General features: G+C 41.0%; 1 protein-coding gene across 1 annotated transcript; it reads left to right on the top strand.

Moving 5' to 3' along the window:
• Positions 1 to 808: 808 nt before the first annotated feature.
• Positions 809 to 23,651, top strand: LOC104401219 (contactin-associated protein-like 5; the record flags this gene model as incomplete). The annotated part of the gene is made up of 6 exons (XM_010015383.1): positions 809 to 1,012; positions 2,605 to 2,789; positions 5,998 to 6,141; positions 19,295 to 19,559; positions 22,182 to 22,331; positions 23,480 to 23,651. Coding segments are annotated over 6 exons (1,120 nt in total), but the record flags the coding sequence as incomplete, so codon positions are not given.
• Positions 23,652 to 23,923: the final 272 nt, after the last annotated feature.

The raw sequence follows: 23,923 nt of genomic DNA, 5'->3' as shown, positions 1-23,923 counted from the left end.
TTTTAAAAAGTTTATTAAAAATATGTTTTGCTTAAAATATTACTTTATAAAGCAAAAAGAGTACTGCAGGCTGCTTCTGCCAAAGGAAATATTAACAATTGCAACTGAAGAATTGAAAGCTTGTTTTCTATCACAGTGATTAGGTTTTAGAGGCTGGCTGAAGGGGAAAATATGTTTCTAATAGGATTTTCAAAGGTGTATAATCAGCTTAGATGCCCAGTTCCCATGAATCCCTTCAAAAGCTTTTTGAATTGATATTTGACTATTCCTGCCAGCTTAGTCAATACACATGCAGAAACATGCTTGATAAATGCCCATCTCAAATAAGCAGCCAACCCTTAGAGGCCAAGATGATGCTTATTTAGATGCAGAGGTGGATGCAGGCATAGCTGGCACACAGAAACAGCTCAACAGATGCTTGGAAGCTACAGAAAGTGGGGTGAGAACTGAAGTGTTCAAAGTAATGAATAACCTCCTGGGTGTGTTTTGAGACAAACAGTAAATGTGGTAAGGGATGTTTGAGATCTGAATATGATGGAAGGCACCTGTTCTGTTCTAAAAAGTTGAGTGAGAAAGCAGTCATGCATGAGAGAGAGAACAACAAGTGCAGAGGAGTTCTGCTTTTATCCTAGTGTTCCCGTTCCCCACATAGAAATGGGTGAAATATGGTTGCCCAAATGCCACGTACATCCTGTGGATGTATGTTTCTGAGAAAACCTGGCTGCAAGTGATATTTGAAAAGATCCTGAAAAACTACACTCCCTCTCGTGATGCACTCCTTTTCATTTTGCCATCTTCTTTCTCCCAGAGTCAGATATTGCAGACTTCGACGGCAGAAGTTCACTCCTCTACAGGTTCAATCAGAAGCTTATGAGCACATTCAAAGATGTGGTTTCTTTGAAGTTCAAGAGCATGCAAGGGGATGGTGTCTTATTCCATGGAGAAGGACAGCGTGGAGACTACATTACCTTGGAACTGCAGAAAGGGAAGCTCTCCTTGCACATCAGCCTGGGTAAGGGTAATTAGGATTATTGGTTCACATTTACTGTAATAGGGATTGTCTTGGTTGCTTTTATAAATATCTTATTTATATTAGGCAGTATCTAGAAACTCCAGCTGACATCAACAAAGCATGCTGTGTGCCTCAGACAGCTCACAGCTTAAATACTCATCAGAGAAGGTGGTAGGGGAAGCAAAAGAGAATAGACTTGGGTGATGTCATGCAGGACATGGTGCTTAGACTGCCAAGGCTGTTTTTAATAAAAGTGGGAGATGTAGCATCTAGTAATGTACTGTATTAGCAGGCAATATTATTAGTATCTCAGCCCACTGTTTATGATGTGGGGAATTAAAAGTAATCATAATCTAGTGGGAGCAAACTAGAGGTACTAAAACAGAGTTCATAGATACTTCTGCATTTTTCCCCTCATGCCTAATTATGTTTGTTTTAAATGCCATTTTTACGGAAGCTCATTAATTGTTTAGTCTCCAACTAGTATTTTCTTTCTGTTTGTTTAATTCATCCAAGCATAGAAATGATAATGTAGCATTTTTCTGATTTGGTATTTGGATGTTACTTGAACCATGTAGCTACATCCCAAGCCTCTGAATGTCTCCATTGATTTGTCTTCCTTTTACAAATGTTTCGTACTAGGATAGGAGAATAGTATAGTTAAATACACTGTGTTACTTCTTCCAAAGAGATGCTATTGTGAATACACACACTCTGAGATGAGGGTTTTTTTATTTTTTCCGGTGTAGCCCCAAATGTACAGATTTTAAACATTTGAAGTGCTTTGTGTGCCTTCATATGTCATGTCATGGGCAAGGGTTTTAATGTCTGTTCTTGAATCTGCTTGCATCTTGCCAGACTGTTTTGGAGCAAGTGTTACCTCCATTCTTCTGGAATATAAAAGAGGACACATACTCCTTTTCAAGAAGAGGCTCAGAAGTGTTCAGATGTGTAGACAGCTGGAAAACAGAAGAGTGCTTGAAATTACCAGGGTTAGAGTCTCAATATTTTTATGACTCTCGATCTAACCTCTTGGAGATTTAGGCCAGGTTTAAGAATCTTTTTGAGCTGAACAAAGCACTTGTGTTCATGTTGCTTCATTGACTTGTGGCTTTTTTTTTCTCTGAAAATGGACAGGTGCAATTTTCTTGTTAAAATACAGAAATCACATAGTTGAAACAGAAGTGTCAGGAGTGGTCTGTTAGTGTGAGTGAATAGACAGAATATTTTTGTGCAGCCTGAATGGAGGTGTTAAAACACCAGGGCCTCAAATGCATAATAGAACCAAGGGCACAGGCAGAGCAGCATCCCTTGCTTGCTGCAATGTGGGGAGCAGCATCAGGAAAACCTTTTGGTTCATCACAGGAATTTCAGAGGGGAAAAAAGTGTGTATGTGTTCGTGTGTGTATACAGACATATATAAATAAGAGGCCCAAAGAATCTAAAGCAAGTTTTGACAAGGGTTTGTTTCTGATGGGCAGAGCTTCAGTTTGCATCTAGGAGCACTGTTCTGTGCTTCCCTTGAGGCCCCATGCTTCAGTTAAGGTCCTGGAGGTAACTCTGGTGTCTTCTGCCTGTCTCTGCCCCTTCAGGGGACTCCAACCTGCACTTCAGTAACAGTCATACATCCGTCACCCTGGGCAGCCTCCTGGATGACCAGCACTGGCACTCGGTTCTCATAGAGCGCTTCAACAAGCAAGTAAACTTCACAGTGGACAAGCACACCCAGCATTTCCGAACGAAGGGGGATTCAGATCACTTGGATATTGATTATGAGGTGTGTGAAGCCCCTTAGGTTATAACTGGGAGAAGAGGCTGAATAGGTATAAAATGAATGTGATGAAAAACCACCACCCTATGAGCTGTCTCTTTCAGCAAGGTCTTTTCTCTGTTTAATAGTTCATTCCAAAAGAGCTCCTTTCATACTTAACAAACATAACACTACGTCAGTGCAACTCTGTATATGATAGTCTCAGTCTCTGGGCAAATACACATTAGATTATGCTTACACCTCAAAGTATGGCAGAGCTTGAGCTAAACTAAAAGATATAGCCTGGGTTCTAGTTAAATCTTCAGGGAGCAACTGCACTTATCTGTAGGGAGAGGTGCTGTGTTACCAGCTCCAATATGATTTTAATGAGATCATTGTGTACCATCCCTGCATCCAGTTGACATGACCATAGGGATACCAGCTCTGAGTTGTGCTTCAAGCTGCCACTTGCTTGGATTACAGCTCTCCACATAGAGATGAGCAGGTAAAGACCACTTTCTTCCCATTAAGAATGGAAGGCCCTGAACATGACTGTCAAGACAACTAGCTCTGACCCAGGTCCCTTCACATATAGGGTTGTGATGCAGAATGTCCTGGTCTAGGGAGCCAGAGCAGCTCAGCCAAGGGAGGACTGAACAGAGAAACAACCTGCCTACCCATAAAACCTGAGGCTGGTGTGCTCCCCTGTGATGAGGTCAAGATGTGGCAAACTGCAGTTCATATCACTTCAGCATTTTGCTGTTTATGGCTGATAGGCAGTAGAAAAACACATTAAAAAACTTCTATGTCCTCATATCTACATGCAGGGCAGCTCCTCATCCATCCCCCTTAACCAGTGCACACCTGTGTGTGAATTACCCAGGTTCATTTTTATCCCCATGCACTTGTCAACTGAGTCTTGCTAGGCCACAAATCACGGGGTTGTGCTTGCACAATCAGAGCCATCACCCTGTCTGGATGTGTTGAGCTGGCATGGTTCATTGCTTAAGACACCACAAATTTCCCCCCTGCACTTTGGGTTCATTTCTCTGGAAAGGATCAATTCTCAGCACGCCCAAGGGACAAAAGCAGACAGAACAGCAGTGGCAGGTGACTGCTCTCTGCTCTTCCCATTTTCCAGCTGAAATTCCCTTCTTTGCATTTCACAAAGCAGGGTGGAGAGAATGGTACCTGCCCCCTGGCACTGCTCTACCAAATCACAAGCGCATTTATTAAGGATAGCACATTTGAGCAGTGAGATTCTGGAACAGGTTCAGACTGAACTAGCAAGGGCAAAAACTGTAACTGCTTTTAAAATGGAGTTGAGAAAAACCATCTTTAAGTCATCAGCTTTCCTAATTTCAAAGTAATACAATTCCTTGCTTCCAGATAGAAGATTGATGCCAGTGAGGGAAAACTCAAGCTCCAGTGTAATTTACAGACAATTTTTCCAGATGTTCCAAAACAGGGAACATGGTAGAGAAGATCTTCAGCTGGTGTAAATCAGTATCACCACTGACCTCTGTGGCACTCAATCCTGGCCCCTGGTGCTTAGTTTTTCACACAACGTGTTTTCTTTCCATTTGCACTGAGGCAATCTTTCAATTGAACATTACAGCAACACAGTCTATTGAAAGTTTCTCTCAGCACACTTTAGGCATTAAAGGCCTTGCTGAGGGTAATAAAACTATTAGTTTGGTAATTAAAATTATTACCAATCACAAAGGAAACTGTTTTCTTGATAATGCAGTGGTATAATTGATATTGATTTTTCTTTTGGTTTTGAAACCCAGTACACAGTCCCTAAGCAGGAGACTGAAAGAATAGAACATGAAAGAAGGAAAGTCTGGTGTGCTAAGGAAGAACTAATGATTCTTACTCGAAAAAAACCACATTGCTACCACATAAGGCCTTATGCCAATAACAAACCTGCAAGTGGTGTAAAGTAGGAGTCTGTTCACTCTTTATTTCTCTGAAGTGATCAATTAGGACAACTGAGATGCAAGTTTATTAAGGACTTATTTTCAAAGAAGTGCTTTCAAGGTTATCCAGGGAGCTTTCATTTGCTTATGTATCCTAGCGTGTTAGTTGGAGTGGAAGTTAAAAAATTCCAAATTGCCCTTTATTTTTGTAATAATGAGCTGAGGTGAGGCATTAGGAGTCATGACAGAGAAATAATGCTGACCAAGTTCCAGCAGTCATCAGCGCATAAGTAGTGCCGCACAGCAGTGCATGCCCTTGCTGCAGTGGATGCTGCAGGATTGCAGCACAGCTCCTGGTGTGCTGGAAGCACTGTGAAGGGTGGTGGCTGCAGGATCCCAGCTCGTACTCTATCACTCACAATGCTGATGGCTGCGATGGCAAAATGAATAAAAACTCAGTGGTACCTCCATAAGACTTTACCAAAAAGGCTAGTGGAGCTCATTAGAAATCTGTCATATAAAATAATTATGCTCCAGTGATTTTGGAAGGTTTTTTTTTATTTGGGCTCTTTGTTCTCCCAGGGCTTTCAGCTCCCCATTAAATGACGGGCTGTAATCTGCACAATACTTACATTTTTCAGTACTCACACAACAGCACAGCAGTTTTTTTTAAATGTGTAACCTGCAGAACTTCTCCATTACACTGCTCAGTCCCATATACCATGTGCATCCATTGGAAAGACCAAACCACAGGGAAATTTAGGGAAAACGATTGCAAAGTGCAAACGGGGTAGTTTGTGTGTGTGATACTACCCTCCAGTGTATGAAAACAGAACTGTTCAGATATATGCTTTGTGGAAAGAGGTGCCTCCGGCTCAAGGCAAATCCAGTGTTCTGTGGGCGGGAAGAGTTTATTCCCCCATTGCTCAGCAATTCCTGGCCACTGTGGTCTGCTGCTGGGTGGCAACTTCTAGGCTGGTGGGGGCTATTGGCTGGAGACCATTTGAATGTAACGCTGTGATTTGGGGAAGGGGGGGCTGGTGGTACTAGGTTGGTGAAGTGATGTGTCAAGGCTCTTAAAAGTTGTTTCCAAATTAGTGAGCTGCCTGTGGCAGCAGCATTTCTCCAACAGCTGTAATGCTGTGTGGCCTGTAATTCCCTTGTTGGGCAGCCAGGCTTTGCTTCGTACTCCAAGATAATTCTGTTAATGTGACTTGGTTCTTAGATAATGTCCCAGCTGGTTGCATGGAGTGGGGCTCTGCCCTCTTGCATTTAGGGTGATAACTAAATACTGTTGTTATTCTTTCCAAAAGCTCAGTTTCGGAGGGATTCCTGTCCCAGGGAAACCAGGAACCTTTCAGAGGAAAAATTTCCATGGATGCATTGAGAACCTTTATTACAATGGAGTCAATATAATTGACCTAGCAAAAAGGCGCAAACCTCAGATCTATACTGTGGTAAGAGACAATAATGTATGCTTGCTTTTTTACTTCCATAATGTTGGTGCTGCTGGGTGCACTGAATGAGTGGAGTTCAGATTTAGTTAGCTATGGGCATAATTATCTTCTTAAGATGATATTGCTGAGGCTAACACCAGCCGGCACTGACTGCTGTGGTGGGAGTTATTGAAAGACACATGTGGAAATTAATACATTTCTCTGACTTTCCAGGTGTATTAGAATTTGCTTGGACAAACTTTTGAATTCCTTTCCCAAGATTAAAATTTGTCATTTTGGTGGAGTGATGGAATTCATAGACACTTTTGTTTTTTTCTGGTTAACTCAGATAAAAATCTTATTTTCTGAACAACGGTCCATCACTGTTGTGTAGTACAGTAGTAGCAAAATTCTATTCTGCTATTTGAGTTAGTATTATAGAGAAGAATAAATGTTTCTTTTAGTATCGGAAATATTTTCCTTTGTGCTGCCCCTTATATTCAGTGTATTGGCAGTTCTGAGAACCACTGACTTAGCACTAGTGTGTCTAAATGTGCACTAGTATATATAGGTAAAGCAAAAGGAACTATGGTCTTATCCAGCCTGCTAACATAAAACATAAATGTAAATTCAAATCACAACAATGTCCTAAAATTACAGATATATTTAAATATATCATGAGCAAAATAAAGAACATTTTATTTCATAAGAAGAGGGAACAGTACACTCCCCTGCAGCCTTGACAAATTGTAAATAATTCAGCGCTTTGCTTAGCATAAAGCTTATGCTTCACTCCTGCACCATCCTTTGATATATGCCTTTTGGCTAATACTGTGTCTTTGGAGAATGTAGAGGTGAAACTGCTTCTCTAGTTTGTAGTAATGTGTATAAACAGACTGAAGAAGCAACAAAACAAGCCAGAAAACCACAAGAAGTCCTTCCTTTTCTCACTTTTCCTGCCAAGGGTGAGGCTGAATATACAGGGAAATGGAAAATGGAAAGGTGAGAAGTTCCACATTGTGTTGCTGGCAGTCAGGACTGCCTCAAGGATGCTCACCTAGCTTGGGACTGGAGAATTTGCTTTAACAACCTCAAGTTTGATTGTTCTGACTCAGGACTCTAAGGCACAAATCTTACCAACTGTGTTACATTGCTCTCCCTCTCAACTTATTTTCTAAGGGGAGTAAAGTGCCCTGGTCTGCTTCTTAGGTCATTAAACAGTTCATTGTTTTGCCAGCTGAGTAATGGGAAGGCCTTCTTAAAGGGGAGAAGAAAAACTTTGTAATGCACTTCTTCTCTGAAGGGTATTGTCTGGGTTAATGTGGCCACAAGCAATGAAACTGTTATTACAATACTGGATTCAGCCAATGCTAGATTGAAAGTCTAGAAATCTTGCTTCTTTTGTCAATTGAAGGTAGTGGGGATGTGCCCCCATTGTTCAGTCTGCCTCACAGAAGTGATGGTTTTAATTCAATAGTTTTCAAAGGCTGGCTGCTGTACTGCATTTTGCAAGATTTATGAACTGCTGTGTGCTGTGTCTGTGGCACTTGTGTATGCAAAGTGTGTGGAAAGGTTGCCACAGTCATAATGCCTCAGAATCTTAGATGAACATCCTTCTATAGGAAACAGACCCCGTAAATCTGTTGTTTTCCAACATCCTTTCCATCACAGCTATTTATCTCCTCCAACAACTCTTGGGTACTTCCAGCTTTCACAGGCTGATCTCCATCTTGCATCTTCCTGCTCTTCTCCACTCCTTAGCAATTTACTTGCTCAAATTAAAACAACTTGTTCTTACTAAATGTAATCTTTTGCCTGCCAGACTTTTGCACTAAATGCTTTTACTCAAAGTTCATTGAGAATCTATAGCCCCAGGGAGCTGCAAGCTTCTGTGCTTCATGTCTTTGTAGTTGCTAAGGTGGTCTGGAGCAGAAATGCATGAGAGGAACAGCACAGAAGAATAATTAAATATAGCAGGGACTGGGAACCACTTCTTCCAAGAATGTGTTGTGTACCCATGTTCCCTCCCCACAAATTGGAGATCAGCAGAGATGGTTCTGTGTTAGTCCCCAAAATACCTTTGTCTTCTAACAAAAGATATTTGAGGACAAACTGGCCAATTTGGGATTAGAAAGCCATTAATGCTCAGAGACCTTATTTTACTTTTTTTGCCTCCAAAAGGGAGGCAGACTGTAACACTCAGTTTGCTTCATTCTCTGTGCCTTTGTGAATGTTGACACAGTCAGTGAGTCAAACTTACGGGTTTTTACACCCATCAACTTTGGTTTTTTACTGTTGACATCTTTCACACAAGCAGGAGAATGATACATCAGCTTTGGAGGTATAGATTTCCTCGTATGTAGTTCCTCATCCATATAAATAATAGTCCCAAACAAGCTGCATTTAAAGTCAGAGGAAGAAACTACAGGTTGTCAATAACAGAGAACTGTACTATGTATCATACTCTTGGGTGGTGGCTGTGATTATCATTCCGCCTTTTCTTTTCTGTAACTCATTTGCAGTTGTCAGACTTGCAGTAAATCCCCTTGAGAAGACATCTCTGGATAACAAGGCAGCCTGTCTCTTTGAACTGAAACTTGCCTTCAGAATTCCATTTTTATGTTGACTGATACTTAACCTCTCCACATGGTAGCCCTATCTATTTGGACAGTCTATCCTGTTTTGTTGGGTTTTGTGATTTATATTTTTTTCCCCCTAGATCATTGAGCGTGGAGAAATGATGGGGTATCTTTTATTTGCTCTCCAAAGCAATTACTGCTTTTGATTGAAAGAGGTTATGAGAAGGTAAATTTCTGTAATTATCACTGTCACGGTAATAGGGCTGGACCATTGGGAAACCTCAGAAAATGCCTTAAAATAAGCCATATTTGCTAGCTGTCTTCTCAGCACAAAAAAGTGCAGACTGCCCATTATGAGCAATTGTACAGCAGTTATGTTTCTTGGGCAAGTAGTTAGGGGCAGGGAAATATGCTAGTAGGAGCCACATTTACAAGACGCAGAAGCGGAATTGTCCTTCGCAGAAGGATATTTGACCTGTTGATATCTGTGATGGTGGAGTCCTTGTTGAAGGTTTTTTTGCTTGTTAAGGGTGTACGTAGATGCAGGAGGAGATGGGACAAGATGGGAAGAGAAATCCACTGAGAACTACTAAATACATCTCACTGAGGAGTACTGAAGATAAAAATAGCTATAGCATCCTGAAAATAGCTATAGTATCCTGGCCACCAGTGGTTACTTACTACTAGATTTGGGTGCACCTTTATAAACTGCTCTAATGTGATCTGTGGCCAAGGTATGAAGTGTTTTTATGTGCCATGAATTTGTGATGCCAAAAGAATCCACTGTCTAGCTGAAGAAAAGAAATTAAGAGGTTACGAAAAAATGCTATGTTTGATCTTCTCAATGCTCCACCCTACATACTCACTCAAACTGGTGAAAACCCTATCCTACTTTCCCTTCTATTACCTTTGGCTAATAAGAATTGCAGCTGTATGCTTATTTCGCAAAGCAAACCCTGCAGTGACTTGAGAAGAACGCAGGGTATTTGTAAAGTAGAATTTGTCAGCCCTCAGATACGCTTGAATTTCTACATTGGCCTGCCATGTGAAGTCGGAGTGACAATTCAGTACAGTAAGGGATGTGGTGACATGTAGATGCATCACTGTAGTGCCTCAAGGAAATAACCAATTGCCAGCATCAAAGAGCAAGGAAAGATATCTAGTGACAGGAGGATGTAAACTAATAATTCATTCTCTTTATAGAGAATCCAAACATGCTATTTTATTACTCTGATTAGAGATACCTTCATCTTGAGAAGAGTTTACCTGTCTATGCACATCTCATTCTACCAAAGTGCTATTGCAGGTGTTGATATTTCTGTGAATATCAGGCTGGTAATTTGTGAAGGCCTCTACTAGGGTTTAGAGAACCAGGAGTTAGATATATTTTTCATTGTTTGCACTGCAATCAGATTGTAAGGATCTTAAATAAAATATGTTGTAACTATTTAGTGACAACTTCCTATAGGTTTAAGTTGGATTAATTTAAAGCTTCTATGCAATTATTTAATGAAAGAGTGAGTCACACACAAACTGAATTTACGTTCTTTAGATTAGACATGTGAACTCAAATTCCAGAAATACTTGGTTCCTGTAAAAAATCGCTTTTTATGTTATCTTCTGTCTTCTTGTCTGCTCTCTGGGTCTTCAGATGAGTCTCCTTCACATCCTAACTGCAGTATGAAATAGTAAGAAAGTTTATACAGAATTAATTTTAAGGTCCCATTTTATTGTTGTTGAATGGTGTAGCAGGCTTCTTTTGAAAGAAATTAAATGTGTCACCTCAATCAAGGCTTTGAAAGTATTTCAATGCAGTTTTTCTCTTGAGTTCAGTTGGCATTGTCTATATTAAAGACTTCCACTCTGTAAATATTTATTCCAGCATATAGCTGCAATAATAAACTCTCCTTTTCTTGATGTAAAAGTTTTGTGTTACAGTTTTGATAGTTGTGATGACCACAAGGGAAGCAAGTCTTTCAGGGAGAGAGATCCTTTTTTTTAATAAGACTAGTTCACATGCAGGAAAATAAAATGACACGTTTTTGAGCAAAGGCGGACTTTTTGAGAGTCATCAGTATTTAGCAAATTACAGGTTAGAAACAATTGTTCAGAGTTTAATTTATTACACTATCTGGGTAGTCAAATTGAGTGAAGAGGATGGTTAGTACCTGCTGAGCAGAGGATGTTTCAAGGTGGGAGGTGGTAAGGTTGTTAGTCCCTGTAGGAGAGCAAGAGAGATGGCTAATTACTGCCATAGATGTTGCCAGAGGATAAGGAAAATGGGGAAGAATGTAATTTGCTGTAAAGCCAAGGCTTAAACATCTTTTTTTTTTAGAAAGGGACAACCTGACCCAGTCACAGTCAAGACTCAAGACCCCAGAGTTTGTGCAGTTCATACCTACCACTTGGGCTGGGTTTGTGCTATGATACACAGATGATCAGAATTTAAAAGAGAAAAATATAACAAAGATAAGTAACACACACATACAACAAAAAAAATGCTGATAAGGGTTGCTTTCTATGCACTTTTCTGTTTTAAGGTAAATGTGGCTCTGTTTTCATAATAATAATAAAATAAAATCTCCTTGCAGCTGTGGTTTGTTCCAGGTAATAAAACCTAATAAGCTGTAGATAGTTTACCTTGAACTCGAACAAAAACTGGGCTTGGATTGTGCTAATTTTCCAGTTTGATCTAAGACGTCCATCTTACCCACTTCTGGAAAGGTGTATTTGAAAGACTGGCTTCGTTCCTGCTCGTTGTTCAAAGGAGGAGGGTATATTGGTCTGGCTGAGATGGAGTTAATTTTCCCATCGCAGCCCTTACAGTGTTATGCTTTGATTGGTAGCTAGAAAGTGTTTTGGCTGCTGCTGGGCAGCACTTCCACAGCATCAAGGCTGTCTCACCAACATTCCCCCTCACCAGTAGGCTGGGGGTGGGCAAGATCTTGGGTGGGAACACAGCCAGGACAGCTGACCCAAACTGCCCAAAGGGATATTCCATACCATATGACATCTGCTCAGCAATAAAAACTAAGAGAAAGGAGGATGGGGGGCACATTCATTATTGTGATGTTTGTCTTCTCAAACAACTGCTATGCATATTGAAACCCTACTTCCTAGTAAGTAGCTGGACAATAACTCCTGATGGGAAGTGCACAGTCTTTGCTCTGCTTTATTAAACTGCTTTTATGTTGACCCACAAGTTTTTTTTTCCATCTTATTTTCTCCCTCACCTTCCTGTTGAAGAGAGGAGTGATAGAGCAGGTTGGTGGTCATCTGGTGTTTAGCCAAGGTAAGCCCACCACAGAGGGAAAATGTTAAGTGGTCTATATTTTTCTCATATTTTCTCCTGTCCTTTGTTGCCTCTTTTCCTGTCTCTGTGAGGAAAATACATATGATTTTCCAAATTAGCTCTGTATTTAGAATGTATTTAGAATTTGCTCCGATCTTTTGTCAGCAACTCTTAGCTATTGTACTTCCAAGTAGAGAGGAGGGCCACAAGGATGATAAGGTGTATGGAGCACCTCCCGTATGAAGACACGCTGAGAAAGTTGGGGCTGTTTAGCCTGGAGAAGAGAAGGCTGCGTGGAGACCTCATAGCAGCCTTCCAGTATCAGCCTACAAGGATACCAGGGAGGGACTCTTCATCAGGGATTATAGCAATAGGACAAGGGGTAATGGGTTTAAACTTAAACAGGAGAAGTTCAGGATAGGTGTAAGGAACTTCTTCACTGTGAGGGTGGTGAGGCACTGGAACAGGTTGCCCAAAGACATGGTAAATGCTCCATCCCTGGCAGTGTTCAAGGCCAGGTTGGACAGAGCCTTGGGCGACATGGTCTGGTGCGAGGAGCCCCTGCCCATGGCAGTGGGGTTGGAACTAGATGATCTTAATGTCCTTTCCAACCCTAACCATTCTATGATTCTATGATTCTGTATGATGAAACAATAATGTACCATTACTGTGAGCATAAGAATGGTAAAATGCTTCTCTTCTGTCCAGTGATGTATCTTAGGAATCTGTGATAAGGAACATCTAGAAATATATAGCCAAGCATCTTATCCCTGATTCTGTCATGGTCACAATGTTTTAGTTTTTTCAAAGCTGTCTTTTTTGTTAAATATTTTTTTTTCACATAGAAACATTATCTTAATATAAACAACTTAAGTCAACGTGATAAACAATTAGCATTTTATTGACATACGTGATACCTAGAGTGAGTGAAGATGGGGCAGTTCTTTGTCATAGGGTTGATTATCACAAGGATCTACTAGTTTCAATGAAATCTGGATCAGGAAAGCTTTCAGATTTCCATCATGAAATTTTGCTCAGAGAAACCCACCTCAGTGTAGGAACTTCTCTTAAAATATGAGACCCACTCTTGGGATGGACTAGTTGCTCACTTAGAGGACTAGTCCTGACTCAAGTAACACCATGCACCTTGTTGCTCCCACATCCTGTTTGAAGACAGTTTGCACCAGTATTTCAGGAGGATGGAGCTAGTATCTCACTTTGATTTGCTTTTCCGTGCTTAGCAATGCCTTGATTTAAGAAGTACCTAAAATCTATGTGGGTCTCCTGATATCTGTTCTGCTTGAGACAGTTAATTTAAAAACTGTATTTAAAGGGACCTTTCCCATCCTAAAATCCAGTTGCTCAGAGTAGAATGACAGTCTTTTATCTTACCCTTTTAAAACTGCATCAGAGGTCACCTTTTTCTTCTATTACTCACTTCGCAAATACTGAGGTCTGCAACTTCAGTCTCTTCACAGCTAGAAACAGTCCTCCAATTTCCAAGCTGGAGATATTCTTGCCAGTTTACCCACATTGGTATCTCAGCCAGGTCTGTGATTTTAGTCCTCCTACCTGTGATATTATATTTTTCTTTCTAATCCTCTGCAGAAAACAAGATATCCTTTTTATTGGGTAGTATCCCTAGAGTGGTTAATGAGAAGGTAAGTGCCCATTCAATGCTCTAACCTGCAGGTAGACTGAGAATTCAGAAATACTCATTTATAGTTCTTCCTGTTCCATCTGTAATCTTGGCCTGTGTACTTGGTAGACTATATGTTGAGGATTTCAGTTCAACTGTCAGTTTGAATAATTTCCCAAGTTCATATGACTTTTGATAAGTATTCTGCGAAAGCGAGGGGGATGTATAAGAAACTTATCATCAATTGCCCTGACTGTGGTGGTATAGCAGTCTTCTCTCTTCATTCAACAGTACATAATACTACATGAAGAAAGACTGAAATGGTTCATTAAGGTTATACAGGTTTTACTGAAGTCCTGCAGAAGTCACTGGAAAGACTCCAGTCAGTTCTGGATGAGGCTTGTGGCCCAGAGGATCTTCTGCGTAATCCTCTTCTATCCTCATCACTTAGGAACTGTGTTCTTCCATTTTCTTTTTAATAGTACCTGTTAATAAACAGCATATTGTTGCCTGTTCATTCAACGTCTTACTTGGCCAAGAACCACCTATGCAACCGTATCGTGCCTGCAGAAGTCTGGGGTGCATGCTCTTGAGACAAGTGACATGGCAGCCAGTGAACAAACTGCAAATATTTCCATTGTATTTAGAGCTTCATAGAATGTTTTGGGTTGGAAGGCACCTTAAAGATCATCTAGTTCCAAACCCCTGCCATGGGCAGGGACACCTTCTTCTAGATCAGGTTGCTCAAAGCCCTATCCAGCCTGGCCTTGAACACTGCCAGGGATGGGGCAGCCACAACTCCTCTAGTCAACTTGTTCCAGTGTCTCACCACCCGCACAATAAAGACTTTCTTCCTAATATCTAATCTAAACCTACCCTCTTTCAGTTTAAAGTCATTCCCCCTTGTCCTGTCACTACATGCCGTTTGCCTTTTAAACCACGACAAGTAGAATAAAAACTCTTTTGGAAAGATTTCACTGTTTATTAGAGGAGTCATTAATCAGTCTGGAGATAATGGACTCAATGAGATTCTCAAATGCCACATGATAGCTGGAGTTTCCAGCAGCTGGGTAGAGCTGAGCAGCTCTTTTATTTTCTCTAGGGATTAGACTCTTCTTATCCCATTTCCTAGCCAATGAGCTTTTACTTTTCAGTTAAACTGGGTTCAGTTATAAAATCAAGTGTCTGCCAGAAGTCTTGTGTGTACCCTGGAGAGTTCCAGAACTGCTGCCAATTACAGCAAAATGCTCCTGATCAGATACAGGTTTAGGGGGAGCTGTTTACTTTTCTGACTTAGACCCACTGGAATAATTAGTTTGTGAATAAAATTAAGGGCAAAGTTAACACTCTTTGTAATAGGAACCTATCCCACTTCAGTAACTGAATGTTTTTCGAAGCAACCGTTGTGTATTTCTTTTGCAAATTTTCATGTTACTGTCTCTAGGAGGGTAGACACTGTTGATCAGTATAAGGACATCAGCAACTATTGTTGGTGTGTGTTAAGTACATCAGCAACTATTGTTGGTGTGTATTAAGTACATCATCTGCTTTTGCTCTGGAATGCTGCTTTAAGAAAGTGTTTCCTTCCTAAATGAGTCAGTTGAACTGATTTAAGTTCCTATAGCATCAATTGGTTTATTTAATGTTTTTTTTTCCCAAATGTCCTTGCTAGTTTTTAGCTCTGACTAAAATGGGCTATGGCTTGTACATCATGGAGGTCTCAATTCTTGAACGAGTAACAGAGGAATCCCCCTAAAAGGCAAATATGCCTCTTTTCTCTCCCCCAAATATACCTTTAACCCCACATACATAGAAAATTGCAGCACCCCCTTTATGTGTTCCCACCTGCTTGTTTTTGTGGCAGGTGGGATCTGCTCTGCTTGAGTGTAGTCAATGGAGAGGCTACAGAGCTTGAAGCCTCAGCAGGTTTAGCATGGGAGGAGACAAGTATGTCTAGTCCGTATGTCCCAGCATTGGCCATGGATTCAGTCACTACTCTTTGCTGCTCCTGTTCCAGTATAAGAATTCTGCGCAGATCCCAGATGGCATGAATTACTAGCTAGTGTGAATGACTAAAGTACTGCTAAATTTTTGAAGGGGCCAAAGTAGTCCATAAGCTTAGGTAGTAAAATAGTAGTACATGCTGAGAACCTTGTATCAGAAGCAGACAGAAATTTGACCTTATGTGGTGGGCTGACCCTGACTGGACACCAGCTGCCGACCAAAGCTGCTCCATCACTCCCCTCCTCTACTGGACAGGGGGAAGAGAATATAATGAAAGCCTCATGGTTTGAGATAAGAACAGGGAGAGATACCTCACCAGTTATCATCACAGGCAAAATAGACTCAACTTGGGAAATAAGTTCATTGCCAATCAAATCAGAGTAGGATAAGGACAAATAAAACAAAACCTTAGAAACACCTTCTCCCACTCTCCCTTCTTCCCAGGCCTAACTTTACGCCCAATGCTCTCTACCTGCCTCCCCCCAAGCTGTGCATGGGGACAGGGAATGCGGGACTGTGGTCAGTTGATCACACGTCTCTGCTACTTCTTCCTGCACAGCGAAGGACTCCTCACACTCTTGCCCTACTCCAGTGTTTGGTCCCTTTGACAGGAGAGTTTTCCATGAACTTCTCCAATGTGAGACCTTCCCACAGGCTGCCGTTCTTTATGAACTGCTCCAGTGTGAGACCCTTTCACCGGGTGCAGTCCTTCAGGAACAGACTGCTCCAGTGTGGGTCCCTTCCACAGGGTGCAGCCCTTCAGGAACAGACTGCTCCAGCATGGGTCTCTTCCGTAGGTGCAGTGCTTCAGGAACCGAGTGCTCCAGTGTGAGTCCCCTATGGGGTCACAAGTCCTGCAGCAAACCTGCTCCAGTGTAGGCTGCTGTCTCCATGGGGCCACAGGTCCTGCAAGGAGCTTGGTCCAGCACGGGCTTCCCATGGCTTCACAGCTTCCTTCAGGCATCTCCCTGCTCCGGCATGGGTTCCTGTATGAGCTGCAGGTAAAGATCTGCCCCACTGTGACCCTCCATGTGCAGCAGGGGCACAGCCTGCCTCCGCACAGGCTGCACCACAGGCTGCAGGGGAATCTGATCTGCTACTTGGAGCACGTCCTCCACTCCTGCACTGACCTTGGAGTCTGCAGAGCTGTTGATCTCACGTATTTTCACTACTCTCACTGGCTAAAGTTGCACACGTTCCCCTCACCTTTATTAACTGTGTTATCCCAGAGGTACTGCCACCACTGGTGATGGGCTCAGCCTTGGCCAGTGTTTGGTCTGTCTTGGAGCTGACTGTCACTGGCTTTATTGGACAGAGGAAAAGCTTCTAGCAGCTTCTCACAGAAGACACCCCTGTAGCCTCCCTGCTACCAAAACCTTGCCATGCAAACCCAATATTTGCTACAGTGCTGCTGCAAACAGCTGAAACCATACTGACCACAGAAGATCTTTACTGGCTTATTTTAAGGTCATCTGAAAGTTTGTTGTGCATTACAAACATGTTTCTTCATCTTAACATTCACCATCTCCAGCACCATTAAGTCAGTCTAGGTATAGCTTGTTCTGCTGGTAGGTAAAATCTGAAATAAGCTTTGAGACAAAAATCCTACCCAAATGTTGCAAATCTTCCCCCTTGCAATGCAGTCTTGCATTTTGTTACAGCCTTCCACTGCTAGTGAAGCAAATTAGGTACTTGAGTGCAGACTCAGACAATATTTGAATATTCCCCCAAGCTCTGGTGTATGTATAAGATCTGTAAACTACTTACTACTTTGTGTGGTATTACTGGAATCACTGTAAATGCCTAAAATTCTAAAGAAAATTTGTCAATGGTGTTTTAAATGTCTAAACTTTTGAAAAGCTCTAGATAAGGTTAATGATATTTGTTTATAGTGCTTCATCTGACCATCTTTTTTTTTTTTGTAATTTGTAATGAATTCAATTGAAAATGGAGGTGGAAATGTAATAACAAAAAGAAGGACTGTGGCATCTCTTATGCAGGCAAAACCTAGCAGGTAGTAAAAATATTTTAAAGATTGAGAGAAAATTTCCATCCTACTTCCCACCTGACTGTTCAGGTGTGTTTGGGTAAGCTTTGGAGTGTGTTTGGGTAAGCTTTGGATTTTATCTCAAAACTCATTCTAATATGAATACATGCCCATGGATACCTTTTGCCATTGCTAAATATGATATGTTCCATTCTGCACCTAATTGAGCAGGGAATACATAAGTAGCTTGATACAGATACATATCTGTCAAGGGTTATTTCATCCACTGATAACTCGGTCTCTTTCTGGCACTTTATTTATTTTCCATTTTAAAATAAAGACTAGAAAGACATTTGAAAGTGATAGGAAACAGTTTCATTAGCTGTCTGAGATTTCAGATAGGAATTCCCCAAGCACTGTGCAACTTCCTACACATCTAACAAGTGCTGTTCATTATAATTATCCTGTTAGAATGAGATACCAGCCCTGATGAGAAGCCGTATCATGGAAAAAGCCTTTTACTCCAATGTTTTATTAGATTCCAATTGGTATTTTACAAAACAGCTAAACAAGCTGGCTACAACAATCTCCTGGAGCAGCTTTAAAAGATATGGCTTCTTTAATGTGTCCCAGCTTTATATATTACTAAGGCTTTATTTACATGGCTTGGATGACCTGGTTGAATCATCTGCAATGGTAGAACAAAACAGTGAAGTCATTTCTTCTACAAATTGCAGTGATACATGCCGGTACAGATTCTGCTGACTGCTTTGAGTAAATGTGCTGTTCGTCTGGGCAGATATTGTCGATTTTAGGGCCAGATGACTGAGGTGGTCAACTATGTTTGGCATTGAAATGGTGTTAGATTTCACCACACTTGCTGTGTATGTAATGTTTTAATAATTCCTCAAAATGCCCCGTGGAAACTGGGGGGCCTAGCACTGGATGGGAAATCTCACTATTGTTTCATCCCATTACAAGTCCTGTGTTCAAGTGACTTTTTCTTTGAGTTTCCTTATGAATTTTGAAGTAATTTCAGAATAATTATTTTTAATTATTCGTATTAGTATTAAGTGGACTTTCATGATCTGTAGTAACAGAAGGCTGTGTCACTCTCAGTGAAAGAAAACATAATGAGTACTGCTACCACAAGTTATATGTTGAGTATTTGAAATAAACTCAAAAATTTGCTTCATGGTTTGCCCCATGTAGTGGATTCAAGTAAATGAGGAAGTTTTGACTTTTAAACTTACGTAGCGTTGGTGTAAATGTGCAAAAAAATACTGTCATTAACAGCTGCCTTTTAGCTTATATTTGGAATAATCAGTTCATAGCCAATGCAGTACATTAGTTTCACATCTCATGGACTTACTATTCCTTCAGTGTCAGTTCCTGAAGTCAGCATAGATCCAAATGAGTTTGATTTTCTTGACATAAAGCTAAACTTGAGGTTGGAATGGGAGGTTTTGGGAAACACAAAGTAGATGTTGCCACCTGTAGATGGTCTGTCTGGGCTAGCAAATAAGCTCTTTTGTACCCAGGCATGGACTTGATAAGGGACATTATTTCAGCCCTGAGTGCCATTAGGCCCTGGAGTTTATTTATCTATGGATGTTTTGGGATGACCAAAAAATTTTGTCAGGTTTATTACATTTCATTTCTATTATTTGCAGGGGAATGTGACATTTTCTTGCTCAGAACCACAAATTGTTCCTATCACGTTTCTCAGCACCAGTCAAAGCTACTTGCTACTACCTGGCACTCCTCAAATTGACGGTTTGTCAGTCAGCTTCCAGTTTCGAACATGGAATAAAGATGGCTTACTTCTGTACACTGAATTGTCTGAAAATTCAGGACCTCTCTTGGTTTACCTCCATGGTGGGAGATTGACACTACTTATTCAGAAGGAGACAGAGAACCCAGTGGAAATCAGTGAAGGTACTTATTTTTTGATTACTCTCATCTGTCTCTCTTTTAAATGCAAAGGTCCAACCCCACAGGATGAAAGAATGATGAAATAAGGAAGCACCCAATATTCCTTTCTCTTTTCAAATTTTCTCTTGCTTTCCAGTGGTAGAACCACTCTGTGCAGCTTGAGGTAGATCTAAGCATGGAAAATTGGCATCCTGAGATCTCCAGAGTCAGTGTACCTGACAGTTAGCTCAGCCTCTATGTTCTTAAAGAGACACATCGGATTTTCTTCGGTCAGGTCACATGAAGACCTTGCTGTCTCCTGTCCTGAGATTGTGCTGAAGTCAGCTGGGAGCCAGCTCAGCTGCTGCACCATTCTCCAGTACAAGTTAAGGCAGATTCAGGACTGAATTTCTTCCTCTGACTGCAGTTTTACACTCTCCATTTATGCTATGCTCAGAAGTGTGACTGACCATGGGCTTCCTCTCGTCATGCTTCCTCAATTGGTCTCCTTAGCCAGTTTGCACATTGCTTTGTGCAGTGCAGGTGGTGGGATACAAGACGGTGAAATGGGGTTGCCTGTCTGACTTAAAATTCAAAGGAAATTGTTTGTAACCACTTACCAGAACAGCTATGCACTGTCTCCCAGAGACACCAGGGAAATGATCTCAGACTGTACAGCAGAGGCAGGACCAGAGTGGCCCAGCTGTCATTGCAGTGTGACCTATATAAGCCATGCTGACATCCCAAAACGAAATGGTCTTAGCCCAGGGATTCTGCACATCCCTTCCTGCTATGCAACCATGATGGGTGGGAGACTGGGAAATTAATTTTCTGCATATGTTGAATACCCATTTTCCAAAGGTGGATGAGTAAAAGACTGATGGAACTCAGATGAAACTAAATAATAGCAGTATTTTCTAAATGAGCAACTGTTTAAAAATATGTAATTTTAGAATATTCCCAGTACCAACTAAAAGAAGGCAGATGTGTCTATTAAAAGAAGCAGAGGTAAAACCTGACAGAGTTGTCAAAGCAGAGCTGTTCTGTGTGCATGTTTCATTTCTCTTTATGATAGAAAATGAGGCAGCCCTGCATCTATCCTTATTTGTGTAGCTTACTACAGCCTTAGCTTCCTGCAACTGAATGCTGAAAACTCAGTTTCCAGCTTCTATTGCTGTCCTAATGAAATTGTTGACAAAGCTGAGACAATGTCAATATTTGGATGGGTGTATTCATTTTTATGTATTTCTGAAATCATGAATCCGAGCCCAGCCTTTGGTGCTATCCAAAACATGCTAAACGGCCTATGTACATATGAAAAATATGCAGGAATTGCAAGTGTGGTGCTCTGCAGATGTCAGGTATTGACAATAAACTCATGCTTGCTCAAGAATGGACCTATTTTTGCCCCAAATGGGACCTATTTTGTTTTGACATCTTTTCAAACTTCAGCAACATATTTCACTTCAAAATGGACTTGTTCTAGTTGAAAAATCATCCAGTTTTGCTGGGAAGCCAGGCTCTTATTCTGTGGAAATTGTGAATGCATTAACAGCCATTACTGTCGAAATTGTCTCATTTTCAAGTTCATAATGAAATAGCGTTTCATACATGTAAAACCCACTTTTTTTTTAAATTTTGTTTTGAACTGTTCTCACACCTCTTTGTGTCTCTAAGCGGTCATTTGTTTCTTCTGAAGGCTACATTAACGAAAAATGTTCCATTAGGGAGGGGAGTAAATACTAGTTGTCTGTGCCTGATCTCAGTGACTCCAACCTGACGGTAGCATATTTTGGACTGTAATTAGGTTACTTTTGATCTGCACCACAGTATGTGAGCTCAGAAGCTTGTCCACTGATTTTCATGGCTGTCAGAACAGAGAATGAGGAGTTTCTTTGCAGGCATGAGATGCAACACTGATTTTCAGAATAAGGAAACAAAAAGGTTATTTCCCACTTCGCACAAGTGTCTAGCAGAGAAAGAGGCTACCCAAGTTCCATAATCTCTCATGTACATTGTTAAATTCCTGGTCAGAGCACCAATCCCAGCTCTCACAAGACCCATGTCAAAATCCAATATAGAAAGGCTTTGGTACATCTGTCAGTAAGACTGTTTGCTAACTTAGCACTCAAGGTTTTGAGAAAGACAAATCCTACTGATACCCACGGGAATTTGTCACCTTTCATATTAGAGCCTGACATGGGGTATGGCTATCTCACTGACTCTAATCCTCTGCAATCTCAGGCATATGTTTAGTACCAGAAACATAGCAGAGATCTTCTCTGTGCAATTCTGTGAGTTGTAAGTGTGTCCCAGCAGACTGTAGACATAAACACCCACAAAATGGTAATAATGTGCTACCAGAAAGATGAAGGGCCTGGCTAGCTTGATGCAGTACCAGAAGCAGGTTAGATTAAAATGTGAAGTGACCCACTTAAATACTCTCAAAAGCTTTCCCTTTCCTGGGCCTTTCCTTCCATGCCAGTTTGTTTCCAGAGCTAATGAGTTCCTTTCAGCTGCCAGTTCTCCCTTTTTGGGGAGGTCAAATGCACGCTTGTGGTCACAAGTTGCAAGCAAAAGGAGGTTTGAAAAACAGAGTTATCTCCTGCACCTCTTTTTTCACTCTTAGTACTTGTTTTTTACCAGGCACCAATCTCCACGATGGGCTTTGGCATCCTGTTAATATCAATGCCAGAAGACATCGCATTACCCTGACACTGGATAACAATGCTGCCACTGCTAGCCATGCAACCACTGCCTCAAGGATCTACTCTGGGAACAGCTACTATTTTGGAGGTAGGTTGTTTCAGACAGGTGCAGGACAGGTTTTCATGATGCAGATCCTCAGGTGCCTCACCATTGAGGTCTTCCCAGGTGAACTCTGTTTGCAGCTAAAAGCAAATGTTGTAATACTGATCTTAGAACCTCTATGGAGCTGCAGGGCATACAGCACTGTGGGAAGATAGAAAGGTCTTGGTCAGCCCTGACAGAGAGAGAATGAACAGACTGCTAACAAAGCTGTAAAAGTGGACTACTGGTAGTGGTAGCCAGTGGGTACCTACATCTAGCTGGCAAAACATACAAAAGTTACATTAGCTGTATTAGCCACGAGTGGTTTTTTCTAGTTAAAAGTCTTGAGGGCTGGTAGTATTATTATATTCCTGTAGATATTGCTGTCCTGATCAGGCTCAGTGACTTTAAACTTCTGAGCTTATTGACATACGACTCAGATCTACAAAGGTATTTAGGTACTATGCTCTCATGGAGATGAATGTAGATACAGCTCAATTTTGAAAATTGAAGGAACAGTCTTGAAAAATACTACCTTCTGCTTTTTGCAGTGCAAGCATTAATTTAGATAAAGGGAGTACCATCAAATGTCTTTTTATCTAATAGATTTCTGTGTAGCACTTACCATAGTGAGGCTCTGGTCTCAATGAGCCCTCTGGATACAGCGCTAAGTGAGGATGCACAGGAGGCTTTGAATCTCAGAGCTGGCCAAATGCTGAAGAATCTCAGATACAAGTGGTTTTCCTGCTTACTGTCCACAGAATTTCATCCTTTTACTGTGTACATAATAATAATACATAGTTTCTGTGCAGCAGAATTTAACCCATAATGATTATACAGTTTGCACAGGGTTTTTTTATGGGATTCAGTTGCTATCAACTGTGGAGTTTAAAGACAACAGAAAAAAACCCACATTTTGATTTTGATTAGCACACATGAAACTTCATACTCTGATATTTTCAGTGGCTGGATGCTCTCTTTTTTCCCTTTCTTTTTCTTTCTTTCTTATGGAAGGCTTCATAACACAGAAGGCTGTGTAGCACAAGGAATGCAAGCACTTGGAATAATTAGTCTCTGAGTTCTTGCATCAGGAAATCCCAGCAGAAATAGATGAACATCCCAATATTATTCTGTCTCTTCTCTTTTTCCCACAGGGTGCCCTGACAATTTCACCGATTCCCAATGTTTAAATCCCATTACTGCTTTTCAAGGCTGTATGAGGCTCATCTTTATTGATAACCAGCCCAAGGACCTCATTTTAGTTCAGCAAGGATCCCTAGGGAATTTTAGTGATTTGCACATTGATCTGTGTGGCATCAAAGACAGGTAATTATTGTTTCCTCTTTCTTGTATTTGTTACTTTTTTCAACGTAGTGGTTTATAAATACAGGTTGCATTAAGTGAAATTTCTCATCTGCCAACATTACGGATATTAGGCATAATAGAGCTACTAATAGAAAATATTACAGCAAAGATAGGAGGACTGGAGGGGAAATGGTTTCAATTACATGAGGCTCTCTTCAGATTGACTTGTAGGAAATAGAGTATGCAAATTCAATCAAACTACAGATTGGTGAAAGGATTAAATTTTATGCATA

Source organism: Nestor notabilis, unplaced genomic scaffold (assembly GCF_000696875.1).
Source record: "Nestor notabilis isolate BGI_N333 unplaced genomic scaffold, ASM69687v1 scaffold725, whole genome shotgun sequence".
NCBI classification, from domain to species: Eukaryota; Metazoa; Chordata; class Aves; order Psittaciformes; family Psittacidae; genus Nestor; species Nestor notabilis.
The sequence above is the reverse complement of the archived record's forward strand: the minus strand, read 5'-3'. Positions and strand labels throughout refer to the sequence as shown.